The sequence below is a fragment of the Miniopterus schreibersii genome, assembly GCF_964146895.1.
Source record: "Miniopterus schreibersii genome assembly, chromosome: 9".
Taxonomy (NCBI): Eukaryota; Metazoa; Chordata; class Mammalia; order Chiroptera; family Miniopteridae; genus Miniopterus; species Miniopterus schreibersii.
This window is the reverse complement of record NC_138118.1, coordinates 74683294-74707188: the sequence shown is the minus strand read 5'-3', so window position 1 is coordinate 74707188 and position 23895 is coordinate 74683294. Positions and strand designations below refer to the sequence as shown.

General features: G+C 42.2%; 1 protein-coding gene across 1 annotated transcript in view; it reads left to right on the top strand.

Moving 5' to 3' along the window:
- The window catches only part of SKAP2 (src kinase associated phosphoprotein 2), a 142822-nt gene extending 125728 nt beyond the window's left edge, over window positions 1–17094 (top strand). Inside the window, exons 12-13 of the mRNA XM_081146660.1 lie at window positions 14236–14337; window positions 14769–17094. Coding sequence (XP_081002786.1) covers window positions 14236–14328 — 93 coding nt within the window. The 3' untranslated portion in view covers window positions 14329–14337; window positions 14769–17094. The remainder of the gene's footprint in view (window positions 1–14235; window positions 14338–14768) is intronic.
- The last annotated feature ends 6801 nt before the right edge of the window (window positions 17095–23895 follow it).

The following is a 23895-nucleotide window of genomic DNA, read 5'->3' as shown; positions in this document are numbered from 1 at the left end:
CCTTCAGTCTCCTATAGGAGGCTCTTTTAGAAACAAATGATATATGGAAACTGTAAGTATGGAAATGCTATATAATTCATAAGCTTAGGCATTTAATGTGGTTTCTTGATTAGAGAAATAATTTGGACTTTTCAGAAAGATAATGTGATTGTTAGCTACAGAAGAGAATTTGGAAGTAAGATCACTTACTGAATTTTTACACTGGTTCGCTGATGCATCAAATCATAGCAGAGAGTCATAGAGTGACTCAGTGACTGAGCGATTGAGGGACCTTAGCGCTCATCTGTCTGTCTGTGCATGGTTTTTACAGGTAAGGAAACTTGGATCAAGAAAGTGCCAGAACCTGTGCTTAAGGCGTGGGGACTTCCAAACCAGGGCTTCCTGCTGTTTTTGTCTTATACTGTTCTCCCTCCCTTCCCCCACCCCTCTGCCTTTTCCTCTCCCCTCCCTCTCTACCTCCCTTGTGTTTAATTTGAAACCGTCATAAAGTCCCTATACTGTGCCAGGTCCCATTCTAAGCACCAGGAATGCAAGAGAAGTAAGATAGGGCCACTTGTAGGTTACTGGGGAAAATATTTAGTGAGTAAGTACATATAGCCAACTGTGGTAATTGCTAGTTGAAGTCCCCAAAGCTAAGACCTGTCATTTCTTTCTCAATCCTCTGCTCATTAGTGTGGGATTTTAATTTTAATTTTTCCTTTTTAGAAGACACTTTTGGTCCTTGGAAGCTATCAGTAGCCATATCACAACTCTTGCATTAAGCCCATTATTGAGCATTTAATTGCCTGAGTTAAGACAAGTTTTTTTAGATAATTACTTAATATAGGAACCAAACGAATTAGTTTCAGTTCTTGACAAACTTCCTTGGCATCATTCCTCGACGTTACTTAGCTCACAGTTTCTTTCACCAGCGAGGCTGCAATTGTGTATAAAAGTAAAAAGCTGATTAGCTTCCACTTGGAATTTCAGATTATAGGGATAAATGGCAGATAGCCGTTACATTCCCTGGTAAAATGTGAAATGCATGAAGCCCAGTGGGTCTGTTCTGAAAGTCTTCTGAACCAGGTTGTCTGTTGCTGAAAGCCTCGGAGCTCCTGCCTCCAGGAGAGGCTGCACAGCAAGCAGCCTGCAGGCATGTCTCATTCCTGCCATCACCTTAGAAATCATTTTCTGTTAATAAGAAATTAAAGATATAATCACATATGCGTATTATACTTCTAGGATTCCAGGGGAGGTAATTCCAGGACTCCCAAAACTGTTTTGTGGGGATTGTAATTTTACATGTGAAGCCTGACCATAGAGCCAAGGTTAGTGGCGGCCCAGCATGTAGGAGGAACATAGTGCCATCTGAGATTTCTAAATGCTGTTAAATGCATTATCACATTGGCTCTATTTACCCAGCTGTGGGCCTAGTGGAATCAACCAGGCAAATCTTAGTGAGCATGAAAATAAAGGCCACGGCTCTCCCTCGATGGAATCTGGACTAGTTCTGGGCCATTGATAGGTGTTTTGGCTGCTGGTTATCAGGTTGCTTTGGGGATTAGTATATATTAGTACATGATTTCTCCACTTCGCTTTGGGTAAGTTCAGATTGGGATCTCTGGAGACTAAATTTTTATTTGGCTTGGCCTTCCAGTTTTTATCAAAAACTTGGCAAACATAGACCCTAAGTTAATATCATAAGTTCACTTAATATATGAATGATGACAGCAGTTTGAATACTTGGCATTACTGTAAATTCAGAATCTAAGGCTCCTAGTAGAAGAGAGTGAAAAAATGCTCAAAAGGACTTGTTTCTAGATCAAAGTAGAGCTGATCTTATATACTGATAGATTTTTTAAAGAAGTACAATTAGTATAGAAATCACTAGCATTGTTATATGCCTAGAAATTTGTTTAGTCTTTCTCAGAGTTATATTTAGACTTCATGGTGATGGAATGAAATTTTGCTGTTTTAATTTATTTGTTACACCATCTAGTGGCTCAGAACGAGTGGTGCAGGTAATTGCAGCTAATGTGCACAATCAAAATGATGTCATAAACCCAACTTTAAATCCAGTTGTGGGCTATTACTTTCCTATCTCATGTCAATAAAATATTAGCATCAATCATGAAATTTTTTTTCATCATTCTGAATTAAATAAAAATTGTATACATAAGGAAGAACACATTTTCAGGAGTCTAATACAATATTTATGAAGACATAGAAAATGTGTACTTTGTAAAAAAATTAATGCCACAACTTTTCTAACCACACCATTTAAAAGATTTTAAAGAAATATAACCTTTTAATAACTGATCTATAATTTGCAATATTTAACTATCACTGTTTGCCTTACCGCCTAGCAGGTTGTCAGTTCTGAAAATACTCTTTTAAAAAAGGCAACACAAGACAGTTTAAGAAAAGATGCATCCTTTCAGTATAAATAAACATTTAAACAAATCATGAAATAAAATGGCATACATTATAATACAGAGTGTTTTAGTTTTGTAAATGTAACGGCAGAAAATGATCTCACTGGTTTGCCAATTAGGCTGTCCTCATTAAAATTCACTGTAGAAATGCAGCTTCATTTTTAAATTCTGTCTCCTGTTTTTGCGAGGAAGCCTTGATGGGGTGTCAGCTGCGCTCAGTCAGCCTGGGGGTGATTTATTTACTTTAGGCCTCTTTTGAGAGTTATACAAATCTTAGCCTTTCTTTGTAAATTTTTAGTGAAAATCAAATGCAGTAAAGAAGAGAAGGCAGATACCCTGCCCTCCCCCCTTTGCCTTTTTAACATTTTCCAATTAGTAGCCGTCATGTGACCCCTGGACTGAGCCAGCCTCTCCTTCAAAGTGTCCCACATTTTCTTAGATTTAACCTGTGAACCCCACTAGTAATAAATCTAAATACTGCTTGCCTAAAAAAGACGAGCCAGTAGTAACACTTGCTTACAGTTCTTTTCATATAGGGCTTTGGCTGTTTTTTATGTGTTAAAATAAAACACTTTATATACTTCAATAGTTCAGTGGAGATTTAGAAACCTCCCCCTGCACAAATGGAGCCCATTTTCTGAGATGAATAAAACTGGGATTTGTAATTTTAATGACAACTGCAGTGTTAGTGAATTAACTCCGAAACGAGGGCCTGGTTTCAGATTAATTTGACAGGGAAAAAAATCATTTTTGAGTTAGAAAATCTTTTATTTATTTTTTTAGGATTCAGGTTGTTTAAAACCATGCTAAATTTTTTCCTAGTTTGCACTTCAGTTTTATTACCACCTTAGACATGGACATCTTATCATTAACAGTATTTTCCTAGAACTGTGTGGAATTTTAAGATTTTAATAGCAGGACCCAGGGCAGAGAGCTGTAGGCATATCCCGCGGCACGCACACCCCTGTGGTATGTTACTTGACTTGCTGTTCTGGATTTACATCCTCTTGGTTTATCTTTCCATCTGCACCCATCGGTAAATTGCTAACCACATTCCTATTCTTACTTTTAGAGCAGTAAATTATTTTTAGAGACCTAATGACAGAGAGCTATGCTTCAGCAGGAAAGAGGCATGTGACTTCGTCTGGTATTAACAGAAAAGTAGGAGAGCTAGGAATCCTGGAATACTTTATCTAGTCGAGGCCACATGTGACTTGAGCTTTACAGCTTTTGAAATTTTTTTTTATTAAGTCAAAAACAGGAAATATAGGTTGATGGTTCACTAATATACAATAAAAGGGCTTTTTCCCCCCTTTTTTCTATTTGTTTGTGACATTTTCCAGGGATTGGTGAATTGTGATTATTTGCTTCTCATTGTCAGAACGTAAAGATTCCATTACTAGAGCTTTTTTGGGCTCCAAAGCTACCAGAAAAATGAAACGAAATGAAAGTCTTGCTGCTCTCTCCTGGCAGAGGGAAACACAGGGCTACTTTTTAGCTCTCAGTTGTTCCTTTGTGACCATCTGACCCATTGTGCCACAAATAGCATAACCAACTGCTGAGGAGTAACTGGGACATCTCGATGTAGGACACATTGTTGGCTCGAGGCTGGTTCCCAAAAGGTTGTCACATCTCCTAGCCTTCGGGGAAGGAGACGGAGTGTTGGGGAGTAATTGTGCTCGTAACTGCGGTTGTTGGGCCTGGTGGCACTTAGCTTCTATTCGGTCATTGTGGAGGTTGTGGTCTGGGGTCCAGTGACAGGGCCCAGGCAGACCTGTTGTTTAGCACCCACCTGTCCCTGCTGGTGGAGACAGCGCTGCCGTGTCAGATGTCCTGCTCCCACTCGCGGGACCCCTCCTCTTACCTACTCGAGGACCTCCCTGTCTTCTCTTACATGACACGAGGGAGCGGCCCAGGAAAATGCTGACAGATGAAGGAGCAGGTGCTCGTGGCGCAGGCTGGCGGGCTGAGCCCCGCGGCGGCCTGAGAGGCCGAGGAGAAACCAGAAGGTGGTGTCGGGCCGGTGAGCTGCTGGCTGCAGGGCCTGTGGGATTAGCAAGCGTTTGCCAGGAGCAAAAAGCAAAAATGCAACAACAAGCACACCTTGAAGAAAAACACTCTGCTGATCACTTTTTAAAAAAACCCTAAATTGAAAAATCCATGATCGCTTAGGCCCTCTACCCCAGCCCCCCAAATTAGGAGCCCCCTCACCAGGGCACAGGTTTCCTCCTTTGAGATGCCCCCTCCCCCTCCCTGTAGAGGTCACATTCCCTTGGGCGGAGCAGGGTGGAGAGCTGCTCATAAGAATCAGACTCCTTAGATTGTACTCCCGGACGCTCTCTCTTTTTGGTTGCCCTTGTGTTTTGCTACACCGATTAATAGGAGCGGAGAGGGAAGAAATGAGAGATGACGCTCAGCAGAGTGAGCCAGTCAGAGAAAGACAAATATCACACGATCTCGCTCGTATGTGGAATCTAGTCAACAAAATAAACTGACCATCAAAATAGGTTCAGAGACACTGATGCACTGAACAGGCTGACAGATCTCAGAGGGAAGGGGGGTGGGGGGTGAGACGAGATTAACCAAAGAACTTAGATGCATAGACCATGGGCACAGACAATAGTGTCGGGAAGGCCTGGGGTGGAGCAGGGGTTGGGTGGAAGGGGCCAAAGCTGGGATATTCACAATGCTGTCAACAGTCTTGAAAAAGAAGTATTTGTTGCACACCTGCAGTGTCCTGTTCTAGGCACCCAGTGTGCTTTCACTCACCTGATTCATAAGCTAACCCTGTTAAGTATGTGGCGTTGTAATTTTGCAGATGAGGAAACTGACGCTCAGTCAGGTTATTATGGAAATTGCCTGAGGATACCAGCTAGCAGGTACCTTCTCCTGGAACCAACACAGATCTGACCCCATAGCCTTTTCTCTTTCTGCTCTGCTACCTAAATGGGCCATAACTCGGATCATCCATTTCTCTCTCAGCCCTGAACTCGCTGAAGCAGACAACAGTTCTTAAGTTTTTTTGTATCCCCAATACCTAACATTATGGCAGATAGATGTTTAATAATATGTGTTATGAAAATACAGTTAAAAGTAGGAAATAATCCTGAACTTATTAAAAGAATTAGAATCATAGAATCATAGAGTTAGCAGAACCTTAGTACTAGCCCTTCACTGAAGAGGTGAGGAAATCTTGAGGCTTAAGATAATGGGGGGGGGGACACACAAAAGGCTAAAGATAAAAGAACTACCCCTGGGAGACCTTAAAACACAATGGAGTTTCTGCACTTGAGCTTTCGACTCGGCCCGGAGCTCCTTGGCAACCAAACTAAAAAAGGGAGAGACGGGGAACTAATAACTCTCTTAATCATAAAGGACAGATCTAGGCCTTTCTCAGTACTGGCTACTTAAAAAAAATTCTCATGAATTTCTAGAATGCTCACTGATTATCTGACCTAACTACTTTATAAGTAAAACAGTGGTAGGTGATACCCTCAATAAAAATTTTTTTTGTACTAAATATAACAACAAATTTCATAAAGGTAATTCTATGAGGGTCCAAACATATAATAGTTAGACTTATTGATTTGTGTTAAGTATGTAACTGGATTACTGTGGAGTCTAAAGAAGTGAGGTAACCAAAATCGTCCCTAAAGAACTTGGGGACTGCCCAAGGTCATATACCTAGTTAGTGACAGAGCTGGGATGAGACTAGGTCTTCCAAGAAAATAATCACAAAAATAATAAAGAGCTGAAAACCCAGCAGATTGTCCCTTTGCCTGCCACACTGTTTCTTCCATTGCAGGGTTCTGTTTTAACCTCCTTAGTACATAAATTCAACCGAACTCATTTCATCAAAGAACTGGTGTGATATAGTCCCAGTTCTGCAGGAGACAGATATCTTTATTTCTGCTGTGATGGAACTTGAGCTCTTTAGACAAGAGATTGTATATAGTACATGGGAAAACATGGTGGGCCTCAGTCAGCCACCAGGAGGAGTGACACACTTCATATTGCTATTGGAAATTACATTTCTTTAGAAAAATATTTAGGATAGTCAACTGGTGCATCATCCAGAATGAAGACAGAGTATGTTTTATCATTCTATGTGTATTTATTGAGCATCCTTTACACACACTGCAGGGTGGGGCGTACAGTTTTAGTGTACGATGTGGCCCGGATCTCAGTGAGTTTGTACTTTCAGCTTTTTAAAAATTTATTTTTAATGTTTTTAATTGAATTTATTGGGGTGACATTGTTTAATAAAATTATATAGGTTTCAGGTGTACAATTCTATAATACCTCATCTGAATATTGTATTGTGTGTTCACCACCCCAAGTCAAGTCTCCTTCCATCACCATTTATCCCCCGTGACCGTCTCCTGTTGTGTCCTACCCCTTTTCCCTTTGGTAATCATACTCTTGCCTGTGTCTATGAAGGTTTTGGGGTTTTGGGGTTTTTTGCTTAATCCCCTCACCTTTTTCACCCAGCCCCCCGAACCCTCCTCCCCTCTGACAGCTGTCAGTCTGCTCTCTGCAACTATGAGTCTGTTTCTGTGTTGTTTCTTAGCTTCTTTTGTTCATTAGATTCCACACATCGGTGAAATTATATGGTATTTGTCTGTTTTATTTCGTTTTTTTCTTCTTCTCAAAGAAGACCCTTTAACATTTCTTGTAACACTGATTTGGTGGTAATGAACTTTCGGCTTTTTTTTGTCTTGGAAGCTCTGTATTTTGCCTCAGTTTTAAATGATAGCCTGCTGGGTAAAGTAGTCTTGCTTGTAAGTCCTTGCTTTTCATCACTTTGAATATTTCATGCCAGTCCCTGCTGGCCTGGCATGTTTCTGTTGAGAAATCGGCTGACGGTCTTACAGGAGCTCCCTTGTACGTAACTGTCTTTCTCTTGCTGCATTGAAGATTCTCTCTTTGTCTTTAACCTTTGCCATTTTAGTTATGATGTGTCTTGGTGTGGGCCTCTTTGGGTTCATCTTGTTTAGGACTCTCTGCATTTCCTGGACTTGTGTGTCTTTTTCCTTCACCAGGTTAGGGAAGTTTTCAGTCATTATTTCTTCAAATAGGTTCTTGATTCCTTGCTCTTTTCTTCTTCTGGTATCCCTATGATATGAATGTTGTTACACTTCATGTTGTCCTAAAGGGCCCTTAAACTATCCTCATTTTTAAAAATTCTTTTTTCTTTTTGCTGCTCTGATTAGGTGTTTTCTGCTATCTTGTCTTCCAAATCACTGATTCGCTCCTCTGCTCATCCAACCTACTGTTTATTCTTTTAGTGTATTCTTCATTTCAGATGTATTCTTCATTTCAGATTGGTTCTTTTTTATGGTTTCTATGTCCTTTTTCATGCTGTTGTAATTCTCACTAAGTCTCTTGAGCAGCCTTCTGATCATTTTGTTGAACTCTGTATCTGATAAATTGCTTGCCTGCATTTCATTTAGCTCTTTTTCTGGAGATTTCGCCCATTCGTTTGGGGCATGTGTAGTTGTTTTTTTGTCTCCCCATGGTTTTGGCTGCCTCTTTGTGTTTGTTTCTTTGTATTAGGTAGATCTGCTATGACTCCAAGTCTTACTTGGTAGGGTGGCCTTATGTAGTAGGTGTCTTGTGGGACCCAATAGTGCAGTCTATGTAATCACCTGAGCTGGGTACTCCAGGAATGTCCCTTGTATAGGTTACGTGTGCCCTACTGTTGTAATTGAGTCCTGATTGCTGTTGGCTCATTCATGCATGGGACTGACTCTCAGGCTGGGTGACTGTGAAGATCGACCCTCAGGCTGGGTGACTGTGAAGATCGACCCTGACCACAGTGTACAAGATGCTGTGCATGTGGTGACTACATGAAGCAGAATTCGCCTCAGCAGGGTCTGGTGCCTCCCAAGTTCTCCCTTTGCATATGCCACTTGTGAAGCTAATTGGATTCTGCTCTGATGTTGTCTGAAGCTGGCCACTGGGTGTGTTGGTTCAGGGCCTCTTGGGAAGGACTCTGGTGCAGGCCAGTGTCAGACGTTGCCTGTGACTGCCCCTGGGCAGCCTATTTGGAGCTACAAAGTGATCCACAGTTTGTGGCTGCCTCTGTTGGGCCTGGCTATGTGCAGAAAGGACTAAGCTGCACAATAAGGCTGGCTTTTACCAGCACCAGGCTCAGGAGCATGTCACCTAAAGTCCCAAGGCATCCCAAGATCCACTACTCACTGCTTCTGTCTGCCAGCTGCCTGTTAAGCTCAGTCACTGGAAGAGCCTCTGGCACTACTCGAGTTGCATGAGGTAGGTTCTCAGTGAATCAGCACATAGTGATAAGTGGTGCTCACCAGACTGATACAGGTTCAAACTCGGTGCCAGTGCTGGGTCTGAGTCAGCAAGTGTCCCAAAGTGTACCAGGTCTAGTTGCCACCCACTGGGTGCTTGCACGCCTTTGTGGTGGGATAGAATCTCAGGGAGTTGTCAGGGTGGGGCCAGCAGTTTATCATGCCCGAACAGACCATGCTTCTCAGGGGTATCCTTTGTAGCTGAGATATCCCTTTGGAATCTCAGCTGCCATACATGGTAATAGAGCCAGCCCTTTTCACGTTTCCAACTTTCCTACCAGTCCTGATGTCGCTTCTTCTGTTAATCCTTGGTTATAAGACTTCTCTTCAGCTAGTCTTCAATTGGTTATTCAGGTTGGTTTATCTATATTTTAGTTGTAATTCCAGTTTGGCTGGGAGGAGGTGAGTGTAACTTCCGCCTACTCTGCCACCATATTGGATCCTTTGAGTTTGTACTTTTAGTTGAAGAGACAAAACTAAAGTACATAAAAACCCACTGAGGAATAAATGCTCAGCTTGAAATGAGAGATGTGAATATGGATGAGATAACTCATAGAAAAATTTATGACAGATGGGTAACTTGAATCTGGTTTTAGTCTCTGGTCAAGATTTGGGTGGGGGAGGGGAGACATTCCCTGAGGAGGGAGCCCCATGTACAGAAGTAGGAATGAGTGTAATGTGGAAGGTTGGACTGTGGGGACCAGAGCAGTGAGAAAAGAATGTTGCTAGTAGGGTAGGGAAAAGCCACACTGAGGAATTCACAGTCAGTGCATTGAGGAGCTAGTATAAGTTCTTGTGCAGCAGAGTAAACTGACAAAGGCAGTTTCTGGGGAACACAGAGGCAGAATGGATGGTGCAGTCATCCAGGGTGAGGTGATGAGGCCTCACCACAAGAGTGGTGACAGTTGGAATAGGGTGGAGTGGGCAAACCTGAGAGCAGTTATCATAGTCATGTACTGGTTGGTGAAATACACTGGCCACCTTCTACTAAGCTTAATTTGATTTTCCTTTGCCTAGCAATATCTATGAATCATCGATCTGAATATCAGTTTTTACTATACTGTAAAATGTTGACTGGGTAGACATTTGAATTAAGTGCCTTGACTCTGGAGTATAAATTAAAATTTGTTATAAAAATTAAATTCTTACTATCAGATTGCTTACTTGTCCTTGCACAGGAGAAAAAATAGTAATTCTTTGAGTTAAAGTAACTCAAAGTCACGCCTTCATAGTAAATTATAAAGTAATAAGGTTGATTTTCATAAGCCTCTGGGAGACTCTCTTCAAGCAGGTTCATGAATAGTGGTGTTCAAACATCATGGAGGACCTTAGAGACTGTTGGTGTCAGTTTTCTCATTTAACAGGTTAGGAGACTGATTTGAGCAGTTAATGTGTAAATAAAAATAGTAAAACACTGAGGTTGTCAAGCGCCTGTTGTGCATTTTAAGAGACTCTTTGAAATGATAGATGTACGAGAAATGAGAGGATTCTTATAAAGTTTCTAACTGGAGATATTTAAAAGTGAGAGATGGAAGAGGTAGCTTTGAAGAAAGCATTTCCGTATTTTAAATAATTATCTAGTTTTCATACTATTACAATGTTTATGAATAATTTGAAAAATTGAAAGTATCACAGTGAATAGTTGGAAAATAGATATATGTTTGAAGAAAAGACCTTTCTCACACCTGTCGCTTTCAAACAGATTGGTAACTAATTTCTGAAAGGGGTAGCTCATCACAAAACCTTATTAGTGTTTCAGGTTTCTGTTAAGGCAGCATTCTTCCACCATATGGTTAGCAGAAAGTGGATTAACATACTTGAAAAACGAGAACCACGGTGCTGAAAAGGGTTTAAGTAGTAAGTGTAAAATAATACTCCGGCACAGACAGAGATTTAGTTAGTGAGTAAACATGGACATACGTTTACTGTGGTGCTGGATAAAGCCCCTATTTCAGTTTATCAAAACTAGCCCTTTTTTCCTGCCTTATTACTCAATCACTTTAATTTATTGCTTAATACCTATTAATTGAGGCCTAAAATTTTAACTACGCAATAAAACTATAAAAAGCGATTTTAATGGTATGAAAATTGAAAACAGGAGTTAGCTCACAACACTTCAGTTCTGCTTTACGATTGTTTTCTCGGATTATTGGGCAAGTTTGACTCTTTTCTTCTTTGACTGCCACGTCGCATCTTGCCTGGAAGCCATCCATTTTGCAGATATTGAATTCCGTTTGAGTACTATTTTTATACAATAAGCATCCCTACACCTCTGGATCTTGATAGCATTACTACAGGAAGAGAAAGCAGCCTTGTGTCAGTAATTACCTAACATTGTCAGAAGCTGACTGCAGGCCTCTTTCTAGTGATAACAGAATAACCGCATAATGTAGCTTTATAGCACATGATTAATAGAAAATAATTACACGTCCTACAAAGGGATGCAATATTTCTTATAAATTGACTAGAATGGTTTCCTGTAGATTAAAGGACTCTTCATTATTTTATCAGTCCTGCTGAAGTGCAGTCACTTGCCTGTGTTAGCATTTCAGTTGATGTTAAGAGCCGAGCAGGGTGAGGGATACCAGATGGCAGAGCTTCTTGTACCTGAGCTCTCGTGCGCCATAAAGATGACATGGTGCTTCCCAACCTTTCAAAGATTCAGATGGCAGCCTGCTATGGTTCTGTCTCTTTATTTTTTGTTTATTAACAAGATCAAGTTTGAGAGTTGGTGTTTTTTAAGGACCCACCTGTGACTTTTAGAACAATGCTGTACCCGGCATGTGGACCGCGAGACAACAGGGTATGGATTGTATTATTTCCTGCCGTAAGTAATCCGTTGTCCAGAACCACACTTGCTTGGGGGAAGGCAAAGGAAGGCAGATTTTCTTCTTCAAAGGCAGCCTTGTATGATGTGGGATCTGCAGGCTGAAGTTCAGAATACCGTGCTCCAAGAAGCATCCTCACTCCAATTTATAGGCTGCAAATGGTTTAATTGGGATTCATGTTGCTCAGGAGGCTCATAGAGGGTGACAATGATAAAAGGAACAGCTTCTGGGTTTGCAGGCTTGACGCGCGCTCACGGCCGCGGAGTAAATCCATAAATTTGCCTACTGGATTTTTACCTCGCTATATTTTACCTTACCTCTTAATTCCACACAGGAGTATTATACAGAAGCCTTTATGAATGTAAAGTAATAAACATTGTGAGTTTTTTATTTGTACCCTTCTCTGATTTAAAGCTGTGATATCATAGAGTACTTTTATGAGGTGTGCATTTCATGTGCTTTTCAATTATTTTAAATTAATTAAGTGAAGCATTTAAGATGATTTCAGTCTAAAACTTTAATATCTTTTCCTCGAATGTGACTTGTAGGGGATTTGTTTCCAGCTGGATAAGCTCCTCCCTGCTGTTTACTGCTGTCTTTTCAACTTAATGAATCTTAGTTACTGTCAGGCAGGGTTCTCTCACGTGTGGAGTATGTCATTGGTCCTTTGTTGAAGTGATTTGTTGGAAATCAATTTCTTAAATTTGGATGTGAGTCAGCTTTTTGAGAACAATAATATATCCTTAATTGAGAGCACAGGTTACAACCGCAGCAGAATATTATAAAGTAATACGAACTTCTGGTTTGTAATTGGAATCTAAACATTGAAACCCAAATTGTGGACTATTCTCTGAAAGCAGGCTTGGATCATAATATGCCTCTCACTGAATGTGTTCTGTGCCTGCCCTTTGTGGGGCTTAGATTCTTTACTCCTTCCAAATAATCAATTGAAAAATCTTAGATTGGCGTTGGGTAAGAGCTCTCACACTTACGCTTACCCTAGTGACCATCCATTTTGAAATTTTATAAGGTAAGCCTTTGGCCCCTGAAAGGTTAAATACATTTGTTTTGTTAAGCATTAGGTTCTAATTGTATTCATTGCCTTAAAAATTGAAAAGGGCAGTTTTATTAGGTACCTATTAGGATATAATGGTTGCTAATCTTAGCTTTCAGTAAGTTGGTATTTTCTTCTGATAAATATATCCTACATATGTTATAGTCATCACCATTGAGTTCTGGGCATCAGACTATTTTCATTTCATAACAGTTTTGTCCACAAAGTTCACACTATCAGAGAACTTCTAAACTTAAGATCTTGAGTCCACTGCCTTATAAGCCAGATGTGCCCTCGTTAGCATCACAAGTGCAGGGTTAGCCTTTTCCCCCTCTTTCCTTCCACCCTATTCTTTCAGTAAATCTCATCCTGACATGTCACAGTTAAAAAGCACATGTAGATTTAGCCCAATAATCTCTATTGATAGAACACATATCAGTACACACGTTAATGCTGCTACATTTATATTGAAGAATTGTGATTTTCCCTCCTGATGGTCAGTAGCACACTAATCAATACAGATATTAAGTCTGAGCCTGTATTAACATTCCCTCCCACATATAACTCGATGTGCATATGCACATTTATCTGTGACTCAGATGTTGGGAAATCATAGCCTATTGAATTACTTTGGGGATTGATTTTAAAAATTTATCTATATGAAAAATTAAATTTGGGTCCTCCAGTGCTGTTTGTAGAGTATTGCTTTTGAAAGATATTATTCTTGAAACTTGTAATTCATTTTACTTTGTTTGTCTCTCCCTAAACATAAATAAGTTTGAGATAAAAAGACATTAGTCAATGTGGCAGACCTATGGGGCGGGTTGCGATGTTCACAACGCCCGAAGCAGCGGTGTGCCCGCAGTGGAGGCGCAGGCTTGCCCCATCGCTCGCTTCCTTACAGCTGCCTTACTGTGTCGCCTTTATCACTTGGGATACTTTTATTTCCCATTGACCTTCCTCTGTAGGGGTGGATCTAATGCCACCTTTAAATTCCTCCTACCCATCCTTTAGCTGTTGTACTTGATGATCAATAAAAAACAGCAAGTGCCTCGGGGAAGCTTTTTTAAAAGAGCCCTTTTACGAATGGTTTTATACAGAATTTTTATGTATTATTAGTGTTTCCTTATTTTCTCTAATTTATTTAAAATGTCTATATTCACATACTAGATTTTCTTACGAAGGGGCATACCTCTATATTCTAAGTCATTTTCAGTCATATGAGTTTAAGTAGGAATTAAGTATATTGTGAAAAAAAAATTCTATCCTTGCTAGATGGGAAGCTTCTTGAAGGCAAAGACAGTGTCCTAAGGACCCAAGCTATAACCCTGCAGCCTCCAGCAGAGAGAGAGAGGGAGGGAGAGAGAGGGACATGGCTTTACAAGTGACTGTCTGTGTTCTACACACAGTAATAAACAGGCTTTGTCTTATATGTTAATTTAAATCTTTGCCTAACAGCATTTTTAAAGTGTCCAGAAACAGAAAAAGATTAAAATGTTTCAATTTGCAGCTCAAGCTCTTGTAAATTTATAAAAAGAAATAACATTTCTGAGAAGTTGCACACAAACGACATTGTACTTCCACCAGTCTAAAGGTTAATATTGCATATTGTTTTCAATTAGGAATACAATAGATATGGCTGGTGGGTAGGAGAAATGAAGGGAGCCATTGGCTTGGTGCCGAAAGCCTACATAATGGAGATGTATGATATTTGAGAGTCCTGGGTAAGTACATTTTAATCCAATATTCTGTAATAGCTCATATGTTCTCTTGGTCTCTGCATTATGAGTCTTTGCCTTTTTTAAAGTCTTGGCAGTTTTCTGATAACACAGAGATTATGCTCCCAAATCATCTTCTTCTTTTTTTAAAAACAAACAAACCCTGGTTCAATTTTAAAAATAACTTCATAGAATTTACTTTGGAAAAACATTATTAAGAAAAAGTCCCTTTGATAATTGCCAGCTCTTTTTCCAAACCTCCTCCTGTTTAGTAAAATACCACTTTTTATGGCCTTTCTGAGGAACCGAATTGATGAAAGGTTGAGTAAACATTCCTTTTTCCTTGGCTAAAAAAATGTAATTTTTTTAAAGCAGGAAAGATCAACATTTTGATTGAAGAAAAACATTATAATGCAACTTTCCCTCTCTGCCCGCAGAAGGAAGCTTCTCCTGCTACTCTGCAAATGCTCCGGATTTAGACCCACCGGGGAAGCATGAGTGAAGGCTCCTAACCTTTCTTTGTTTTGTTGAGCATCGTGTGTCTTGGTTATTTTACACATTCATAACATCCCTCTGATGTGAAACCAAATGAAGGATATTAATGTAAATTAGATACAAGCCGTAAACTTAGACCTGTTGCTGTTTGGCAAAGAATAATTGTAGTTTTTACTTACTCATTTGATCTGTGTGAAGAAATCAGCACTATTTTGTGTGTCCACTGCTGCTTCCGGTCTGAGTTGCAACCTCTCTCAACGCTGGACATCAGTTATTTTTTAGACTGTAACATATGACTTCATAGAAATTGAAATTGAATATATCATGCAAGTTTTTGGTAGATGCTATTTAAAGAATGAGTCTTTATTAAAACTCCGTAGATGATTTATGTTACTATTTATATTCCACACAATAGTAACACGTTTTCATGAAGAATTTTCACTGATTGGCAAATTGACTTTATGTTAAATATAGCCCCAAGGAAGCAAAAGGATTGCAGCGGGCAGTGCGCTGTCACCTTCTGCAACAACAGGCAGACTGGACCCGTGTTCTGTGCCAAGCCCTGTATCAGCAACAGACCCCCGGTTAGACGGCGGGCCTGCGACACTTTCTACCATAGTTTTGTTTACATTTAATAAAATAGAAGATTCATAGGAAACCCCCCTCTCCACTAATATAAGGGGGCGAAGAGCCTCAATGTGCCCTAGGAAGAAGGTGTAAGCCGGCACCTCCGATCCTGCCTGATCGTGGCTGTGACACTGAAGTCCCACCATAAAACACAAAACACAGCACAGTGCAGCCGCAGGTGCGGGTGTCCTCCGCACACCGCAGAGCCTGGGCAGGACAGGAGGGTCATCGAGGAGAGGGTAAGACCCAGCGGCACAGGGCCAACAGGAGCGTGGAAGGAAGCGCCAGCCCGACTCGGGTCGCAGGCTCTGCTCCCGAGCAGGATGTGCAGACATGTATCATTAGCCTTCCGCGGATGTTTGAAATCAGAGGTATTCTAAATGCCTGCCAGGTACAGTGTGGTCTTGGTCTGTGTCAGAGGCCCTGCTGAACACATCATTGTTTGGAGCAGATATAACCTCCCCCGTTGAGTCACTGATTAACACCTACTACCTCTGTTGAACTTCTAAGGTTTCTGCTTTATGGAGATAGAGATTTTGGCCATGCAAACAAGCTGATACTGTTTAAAACTCCATATTTACATAAAACTCTTTACAAGCTCTGTGTCAGGAGTGTATACTTACCCAACACCATGATCATGTTATTTCAGATGTTAAAAAATACTAACTTTCGGGATTGTGGGTTAAATTAGACACTGTTGAGCTAAAGCTTCCAGAAATTAACTGAGCTCTCGTTAATCTTGTCTAATCGAGAGTCACTGGAATAGAGTGAAATCATCTCGGGAAAAGTAAGACGAGCAGAGATGAAACCAAGGGACTGTTTTTCAAAACCTGAGAGGTTGAAAAGCGAAAGCAGCGGTGGGTTTCCACCGAAAATTCGGACTTGCTTGTGGCGTGGACACAGGTTTCGCGCTCCCGGCTTAAGTGAAGATTTGAGCCCTGGGCCAGTAGGTGGCAGCAGCTTGTCATGGCACCAAGGCGCCTGGAGGCCCCTCCCCCGCTCGGCCCGCCCCCCAGAATGTCAAGCGGAGGAACAGTGGCGCCTCCTTTTACAGTTAATCCAGGAGAGGGAGTCCTTTGCCAACTGATGACCAGCAATCCCAAGCCAGACAGTCTCCCTGAACGGTGGCCATACAGAAACCAAGTGCTACTTCTGTCCAGAGCTCCTCTGGCCTTTGTTCTTCGTTAACTTGAATCTAGGTGGGAGACAGGAAAGAAAAAAAAAGATTTAGAATTGGAGTGACAGGAAAAATAATCATTACTTTCAACTCATGACAACTTTGCATGCATTTGGTGACTCATCTGTATACTACCAGGGAGAAAGTTTTCTTTACACCCTTGACAATATATCACACACTCTTCAAATCATAATAATATAATTAATGTGAATTTAAACAACATGGCTTGTTAGGAAACATGCTAATTGCTATGTTCTCATTATGTTTGCTTAGCTTTTATTTGTTTTTCTATGAACAGTTAGAGAGCTAATTTTTTTCAAAGGTGATTGTAAGTCATATTTTATATAGCATTTTGCTTGATTATTTGCTCTGTACTGGATTTGTACTCTATTGCCATTAGATCTTACAATAATGTTCCACTCTGCAAATTTTTAAGGTTCAAATAAAGTTTAATTGTTTGCAAACTGTTATGATGCTAATAATTCAACAGCCTGCTGTGTTACTAATGAAATTACTTTGTTATGATTAATTTGGAAAATAGTGTGTTGATTGTAGTAATTAAGCACAACAAGGTGAAGGAAATGATTCTAATGCCATCTGGCCTCCAAAGTGAATGAAGAAATGAAATAGGGCTGTCATCTGAATTTATTCAAAGAAGTAAGGGTAACAGGAACGCCTTGCATCACCGCGAGGGCTTACACTTAACCACGGCTCGTGCCATTCTGTTTGCGCCACTTTGTTGCACATGACACTTTCTTTTATGAAAAAGAATGCTGTTTAGCCCATCGATTGTTTTCATTGCTTTATATTATTTTAAGTCGATTATTTTTACCTTGCACTAATTTAATGTTTCTATTCAAAACTCGTAGTTTTGATGATTCAACCTTTTTCTGTATTTTTCTATACTTCCTCCAATCTAATCTATTCCTGCTCACTTCATAGAGTCTGGCACCTTCCAGTCATGGTTAGAAACAGAGCCGAGAACCTAGTTATTTATTAGGGATCCAGATTCGCAGTTCAGCTACTATGGGAACACGGACCTTAATGTATGTGTTGTTTAAAAGCTTGAACTTCGTCAGTGAGACTGAGTGAGCACTGTGTGAGTTTTAAAATCAAGTAAAGTACTTACAACTTCAGGGAAGTCAGTTATTTCTCAGTGGCTGAATGGAAATATAGACACCAACTGTACAGACATCACTTTTACTTCTCTTCAGCCCCATGACTCAGGGATGTTGAACAGCAATCCGTGTGGCAAAGGAGGAGGTGTGATGGGGATTGAAACAGGGTTCAACCATAGAAATCCAGCTTCACTCAGAGGGAAGGGGCAGAATTCATACACAGACACAAAACCATTGCTAGAGTGGCCGAGCTTGTTAGTAAAACCCTGAGTATTCCAAATGCAGAGAAATAAATAAGTAGCGTATTATTAAAGTGTCTTTCTACAAACTTGACCTCAGCTTCAGCCAGTATTACCACCCCCAGCCCTGCGGCTGAGTCCTAGAGTAGCTGTTAGAGCCCCTGGGAGTGTCACGTTTTTCTGTGATGAGGTAAATACCTATAAACATATGATCACAGGAACATGGAAGGACATTTCACTAATAAATACCATGTTGAAGGGGCATTTCTGATTTTCCCTGGTAGAATCTGCTCCGTCATTACTTGGTCACAAATACATGACTTATTGTCACCATGGTCCTTCGGAGTATCTGCCTAGCCAGTGACCATGTTCTAATCAACTGGTTTGCCCCCCTCCCCGCCACTATCCCAAGACCTGAGATTTAAGAAGAGCTTGGCCTCTGTGCCTGGTAGGGAAGACGCCTCTCTCCGTTGTCACATTGGCTTTCGGACTGACAACGTTCTCTTTGCCAAAAAATCATTCTTTTACTGAGACTTTAAAAGCAGTTTCATTGTCCCCATAATGCCATCAACAAGTGGGCTGGACTGGATGGGGGCAACTGAACTGAGTGAGACTGAATAACAAAGTGGCAGCTTGTCTTTGGATGTCTCCTCCCTCCCTTTCCTGTGTTCAGGGTTGTCCCTTTCAAAGAAGCGGGCAGCTCCCGGCGAGCGATCTAGTTCCACCTCCCGGCACATCCCCAGTCGCTGCTGTCCCACATGTCACCTGGGCCAGCAGGTGCGGGCCACCTTGGAAGCACTCTAGCTGTCACCTCGGACGGATCAAAAAGGAATTTCTGAAAGTGGGAAATTTCACAGTTGTGGCCAAATGCAACCGTAATCCAACTTTTGTCTTTTTTTCTTTTTTTTTTTAACTTGTACTCCCTATTGCTTTAAAGTTGTATGATTATGTGACCTTGAGAGCTTTGAGTCCCCAAGGTGGCAGGAACCGTAAGTGCGAGAAGTAACCTTAGTCACACCGGCCTCAGCTTGGGCCTGTCGTGTGGGAAAAGGGGCTGGAGGCTGGGGACACCAAAAACGTGCAACTACGAAATCACCCACAGGCCCATCTCAAGTGCTCTCCTTGTTGCTGGAGCCGCGGAAAGCCTGCCTCAGTTTCTCTCCCGCCGTTGCCGTGGTGTCCTTTGTTACCCACCGTGACTCGGAGAGGGGATGCAGAGCAGCACGCGTCTGATCTCGATTTCTTGGCCTCAGCTTTGTAAGAGAAAAATCTCTCTCCTGCTGGAGTAAAAGCAGGTGCCCACCGGCAGCCTGAGCAGCAGTTTGCCTCCTGTTTGAGGACAGGGTCGCGCAGGTGCTCTCAGAGGCAAGTAAGGACACCCACGCGCGCCAGTTCAAAGCGACTGCTTGGGGGGGAGCAAATGAGCAGGTTCCCAGACCCAGCCTCCCCTCCCGGGCCGTGGGGGCCCGTTCCTAAGACCTGCGCTCTTCACCCGTCGTGTCAGAACCGTAACCGTGTAACTGGGACTGGGCAGGGCGTGGCCAGCGCCGACGGCTGACACTTGCCATGCTGGGCGCTTTCGGCCTCCTGACTACCCTATGAGGCAAGTCCTCTTGTTTCTTCCCATTGTCCTGATTAGGAGGTTGGGGGGGACTTTGTCCCAAGGTCCAGGAGCGATGAGGTACCCAGCCGGCCTCCCTCGACGGCAGCACCACTCTGCTCCCAGTACTGTGATGAATTCACCCCAGATGCTGCACCCCCCATCCCGTCCATACAGTAGGCGCTCAATGAAAGCTTACTGCCGTCCAACAACGCCCCGGGGCTCGTGAAAAGCATGAACCGCCGGGCAGCCGCATCTGCCACCTGGTCGTTAAACTCACCCTGGTGACTGTCAAATCCAAAGCGGCGAACAGTCCACACGGAAAAGAAACTCGCCGCTGGACGGCATCTGCCCGCGGGCTTCCAGGAAGCCGGGCAAGGCAGCGGGCGGGGGGGGGGGGGGGGGGACACCGGGCCAAAGGGCCCTTTCCCAGTGGCCTTTCCATGCTCCCCGCCGCCTCCCGAGTCAAGTCCGAGGACCAGCCAGGGAAGGCTCGGAGCGGATGTTAAAGCCGGCGGCCTCTGTCTCAGTTTTTGATCACGCAGTTGTTTCGGGGTGGGGTGGGGGGAGTAGGGTTTAAATTGATCAGGGCTCGAGGGCGGTTGGGTGGTGTTGTGTTTTTTTACCAGTTTAAAAGATTATTATTGAACTGTTCACGCCTTACAATCAGTGAGCAAACTTCATTAGAAAATTTGTGTAATTTTGTAACCGAGTGATGGCAAGCCAGGCGTTGGGCTTTTACTTGCTGAGATCGGAAGTCACTTAAGGAGCCTTTTGTGGGAATATCCAGCATTTAAACACCAGGTCTCATTCCTTGGGCGCCTGCGTGCTGCCTACAGGGCTCCACAGCAAAAGTCTTCCCTTGCGTTTTTTGAACAGATCTTTTTAAAAAAACTTTTTTCCCCTCAGCGACTGGAGGCTGGTGGGGTGGGCGGGTAGGAGATGATCGAGGATCAGCGTTCACTCTGAGGCTCTGGAATTAGCCAGACGAGGGGGAGATTGAACCCTCCGGGGGTTAAAGTGCACCCCTGTCTGACAGCCCCAAGAAGAGGGTGCACTGAAGGTGAGTCTGCAGGGCGTGTTCTGGGCCCTGCCGTCCTCTGAAGCGCCTCAGGCCTGGCTCTCAGAGCCTCCTGCTTCCAGAGGACAGGGAGCGGGCGGCTTGCCTTGTCCTGACCTCCAGCTGCCCACCAAGTAGACCTCGGTGGTGCACAGCGACCTGTCGCATCCAGAGGGGGAGACGACCCACCCCTAATTCCTGGTCAAGCCCTTGTGGGCCCTGGAGTCCCGCTCCCTGCTTTCATCTCCTCCCTCCACTCCCCCCCCTCCTCCCGCTTTCCCTGTTTCCCTAGGACCTCAGCCGAAGGAGGCAGGAGACAGAAAACGCGTCGCTCTACAGGGTTCCCAGCACCAGGCCTGCCGTCCGCGCTCTGCGGGCCCGCGAAAGCGAGCGGTCACGGTTCACCCCGTTCTGCGCACCCCGATCGAGAGCCGGCCTCCGGCTGCTGCTTGGCCCCGGCGGTCGGCGTATCCGCTTTAGTTTTTATTGTGGTCTCGGGCTTGCTATTTTTCTTCCTCTCTAATGAAATGATTGCATTTTGAATAATTACATTTGAGTGCCAACCGTGTGCTAGGGGCATTTCAAACACGGAATTGGACACAGTCTTTCCTAAGCCGACTCATAGCCTAAATAAAACAGACAGGACGGTCGGGGCCAGGAGAACGCCCCAGGGAGCCCCCTCAGAGCAGGTCTCAGCAGGTGTCGGCACCGGCAACGTCCTGAGGCACAACAGGAAGGTTCTCGAACTTCGTTCCATCTGAGCCCAGCAGGCCAGCTTGGAACAAACGGAGGATCCTTTCCTATATATGTTCCAATGTAGAGAGAGAGGGTTTCAGTGTCGGTTCAGATGAAAGGATTGATCTGGGGAAAATTTGTGCAACGCCTGTAGCTCCTGAATCGAGTTCGAGGGGGACCAGATTGCTGCGTGTGTGAGCAACGGGAACATCTTTTTCAAAGTTGCTGCCAGTCATGGTAAAGCACAATTCTGGAAGCGGAGACGGAGCCCTCCCCCTTTGGAGCTCTTGTCCTTTAGTTGGGGACAGAGTCGTACCGGGGATACTCAGCCCAGAGTGGGCAGGAGAAAGATCACTGGACCTGCAGTCAATCAAAACTCTAGTCTCAGCTCAAAATTCTAGTTTTGGCTCAAAATTCTAGTGTCGGCTCAAAATTCTAGTGTTGGCTCTCCATGGCATCGTGCCTGCCCGGGAGAAGGTTCCCTTGCCTGCAAAATACCAGACGTGCTCTCTCCCTCACAGGGTGTCGTGAGGCTCAGGTGAGAGCACATGTGGAGGTGACTTGTAAAAGCAGTGACAATGTTGAATGTGGCTTTCCCGCATGGGAAGGACAGGACTGAAGTGAAACAGTGCGTCAAAACGAACAGTTCTCCTTCCCACCAGAAGCAAGCAAGGGAAAAAAAATTAACACTCAGGCCCAGCTATAATACTGCTTAGAATAATGTTAGCGAGCTGTTGCTCTGGTTATTTTATAACGAGAATGGATGCGAGTTATCCTGGAGGAGCTGGGTTTAAATTCTCCTATGATCTTGATTACATTTTTAAATCAAGCCATTGGTTTCCAAGCTATGGTCATTTCTGTCAACGGAAAGTTCAGTAACAGATGTTACTTCGATCTGTAAAATTTCAAAATAAACTTTTCCTTTGATATTGAAATGCATCCGTCTGAATAATAGGCTTTAGGTATATGCTGTCTGTAGTTGGTTGGACTCGGCAGAGAATTTCTTTTTGGAACGAACATCCTAAGGACAAATGTTGTACAGATTCCCCTTGGCCAGTATCTACTCCCTTTACGACCTATTTCTTCCGAATGGGTTTCTGTGATTGTTTGCATGTGAGTAGAGACTTTGTAGTTAAACATTTTCTTCAGAATCACGTCTAGCACTAAGACAATTTTATTTGATCGAATTAGCCTTGTAATATAGCACTAAGCTCGGCGTGTAGTTTGTAAAAATGTGGGACCAGAAATAAGGGCAAACCAGAACATCATTACATGTAACCTTAACGCTTTAATGTTATAACTTTAGGCAAAGCTAATAAAAAATGCAAAGGACTCTTAAATAATTGAAATTATCTAAAAAATTGAGCATATTCCTTCAAATAATAATGGCTTTCATGATCTGATTTTTTAGAATTCATTTCTCATATCTTGAATAACTTAGAAGTGTAGGTATCAAAGTAAGTTTGAGTTTATTTAAGATTATTAAATATATTTGTATCATATAGCATCATTGAAGATTCCATTTTTTGAGCCTACCAAGTATAATCTATAATGTGATGCAGCATATAATTCTGGTAACATATTTGATAATATTATTACAATATAGAATTAACTTTTAGCACTTCTCTTTAAACTAGTGCTCTGTAATGTGATTCCTGGACTATTTTGAGACATTAATCAATTCTATTAACTTTTAAAATTAGTCATATTGTGTACCTGTTATTTGCTTTCTAAACTAATATAAAAGCTTCTCTTACCATCCTAAACTCTATGGGGAAATTATTACGGAATGTATTTTCATTATTATACTCTTTTGGTAAAGGAACGTAGTTGGGAATACAATAAACAACAGTATCTGTGATTAAAGTAAAATCAGCCCATTCCTTAAACTTTTCCCCTCTTCCTAACGATTCCAGTAGAGAATTTAGACTTCCTCTGCTGCTGTGGCTTATAGCAATATATACTCTATATTGATTACTACTTAATTCTAATGGAAGTATACTAAGGCTGAGAACTCATTATAGCTCAGCATTCAGTGCCTTAATTTTTAAACAGTTTTTAAATTTTAAAAATTGATGTAATTGCCCCAAATATGCTCCTGCGATTGGATCCATATCATGCTATAAAATTATTCTCATTTCATATCTTTTCTGAAGATTATTTTGTTCACATATTTTCCCTGGCACTTCATTGCTATTTTTGCATAACTGAAAGTCTGTCATTTCCATTTGAGCTCAGTTTGGAGATGTGCAAACCATGTCGGAGCAACACATTAAAGATTAGTTTAGAAGCACAAAAAATTAATGGGAGAGAGCCACATAGAGTGTTTAAATTTGGTCAAATTATTCAAGTGTGCAATTTAGATCCATTAATCTGGTTTGAGGCTGCTTAAGAGAAATACTTCTCTCTAAACGAGGTTTTTCTCTTTCAAGAAATACTGAAATGAGAAACCTCGCATCTAAAATAAATACTGTTTGTTTTTAAGAAAAGGGTGAAGCAAGAGCTTTCCTAAT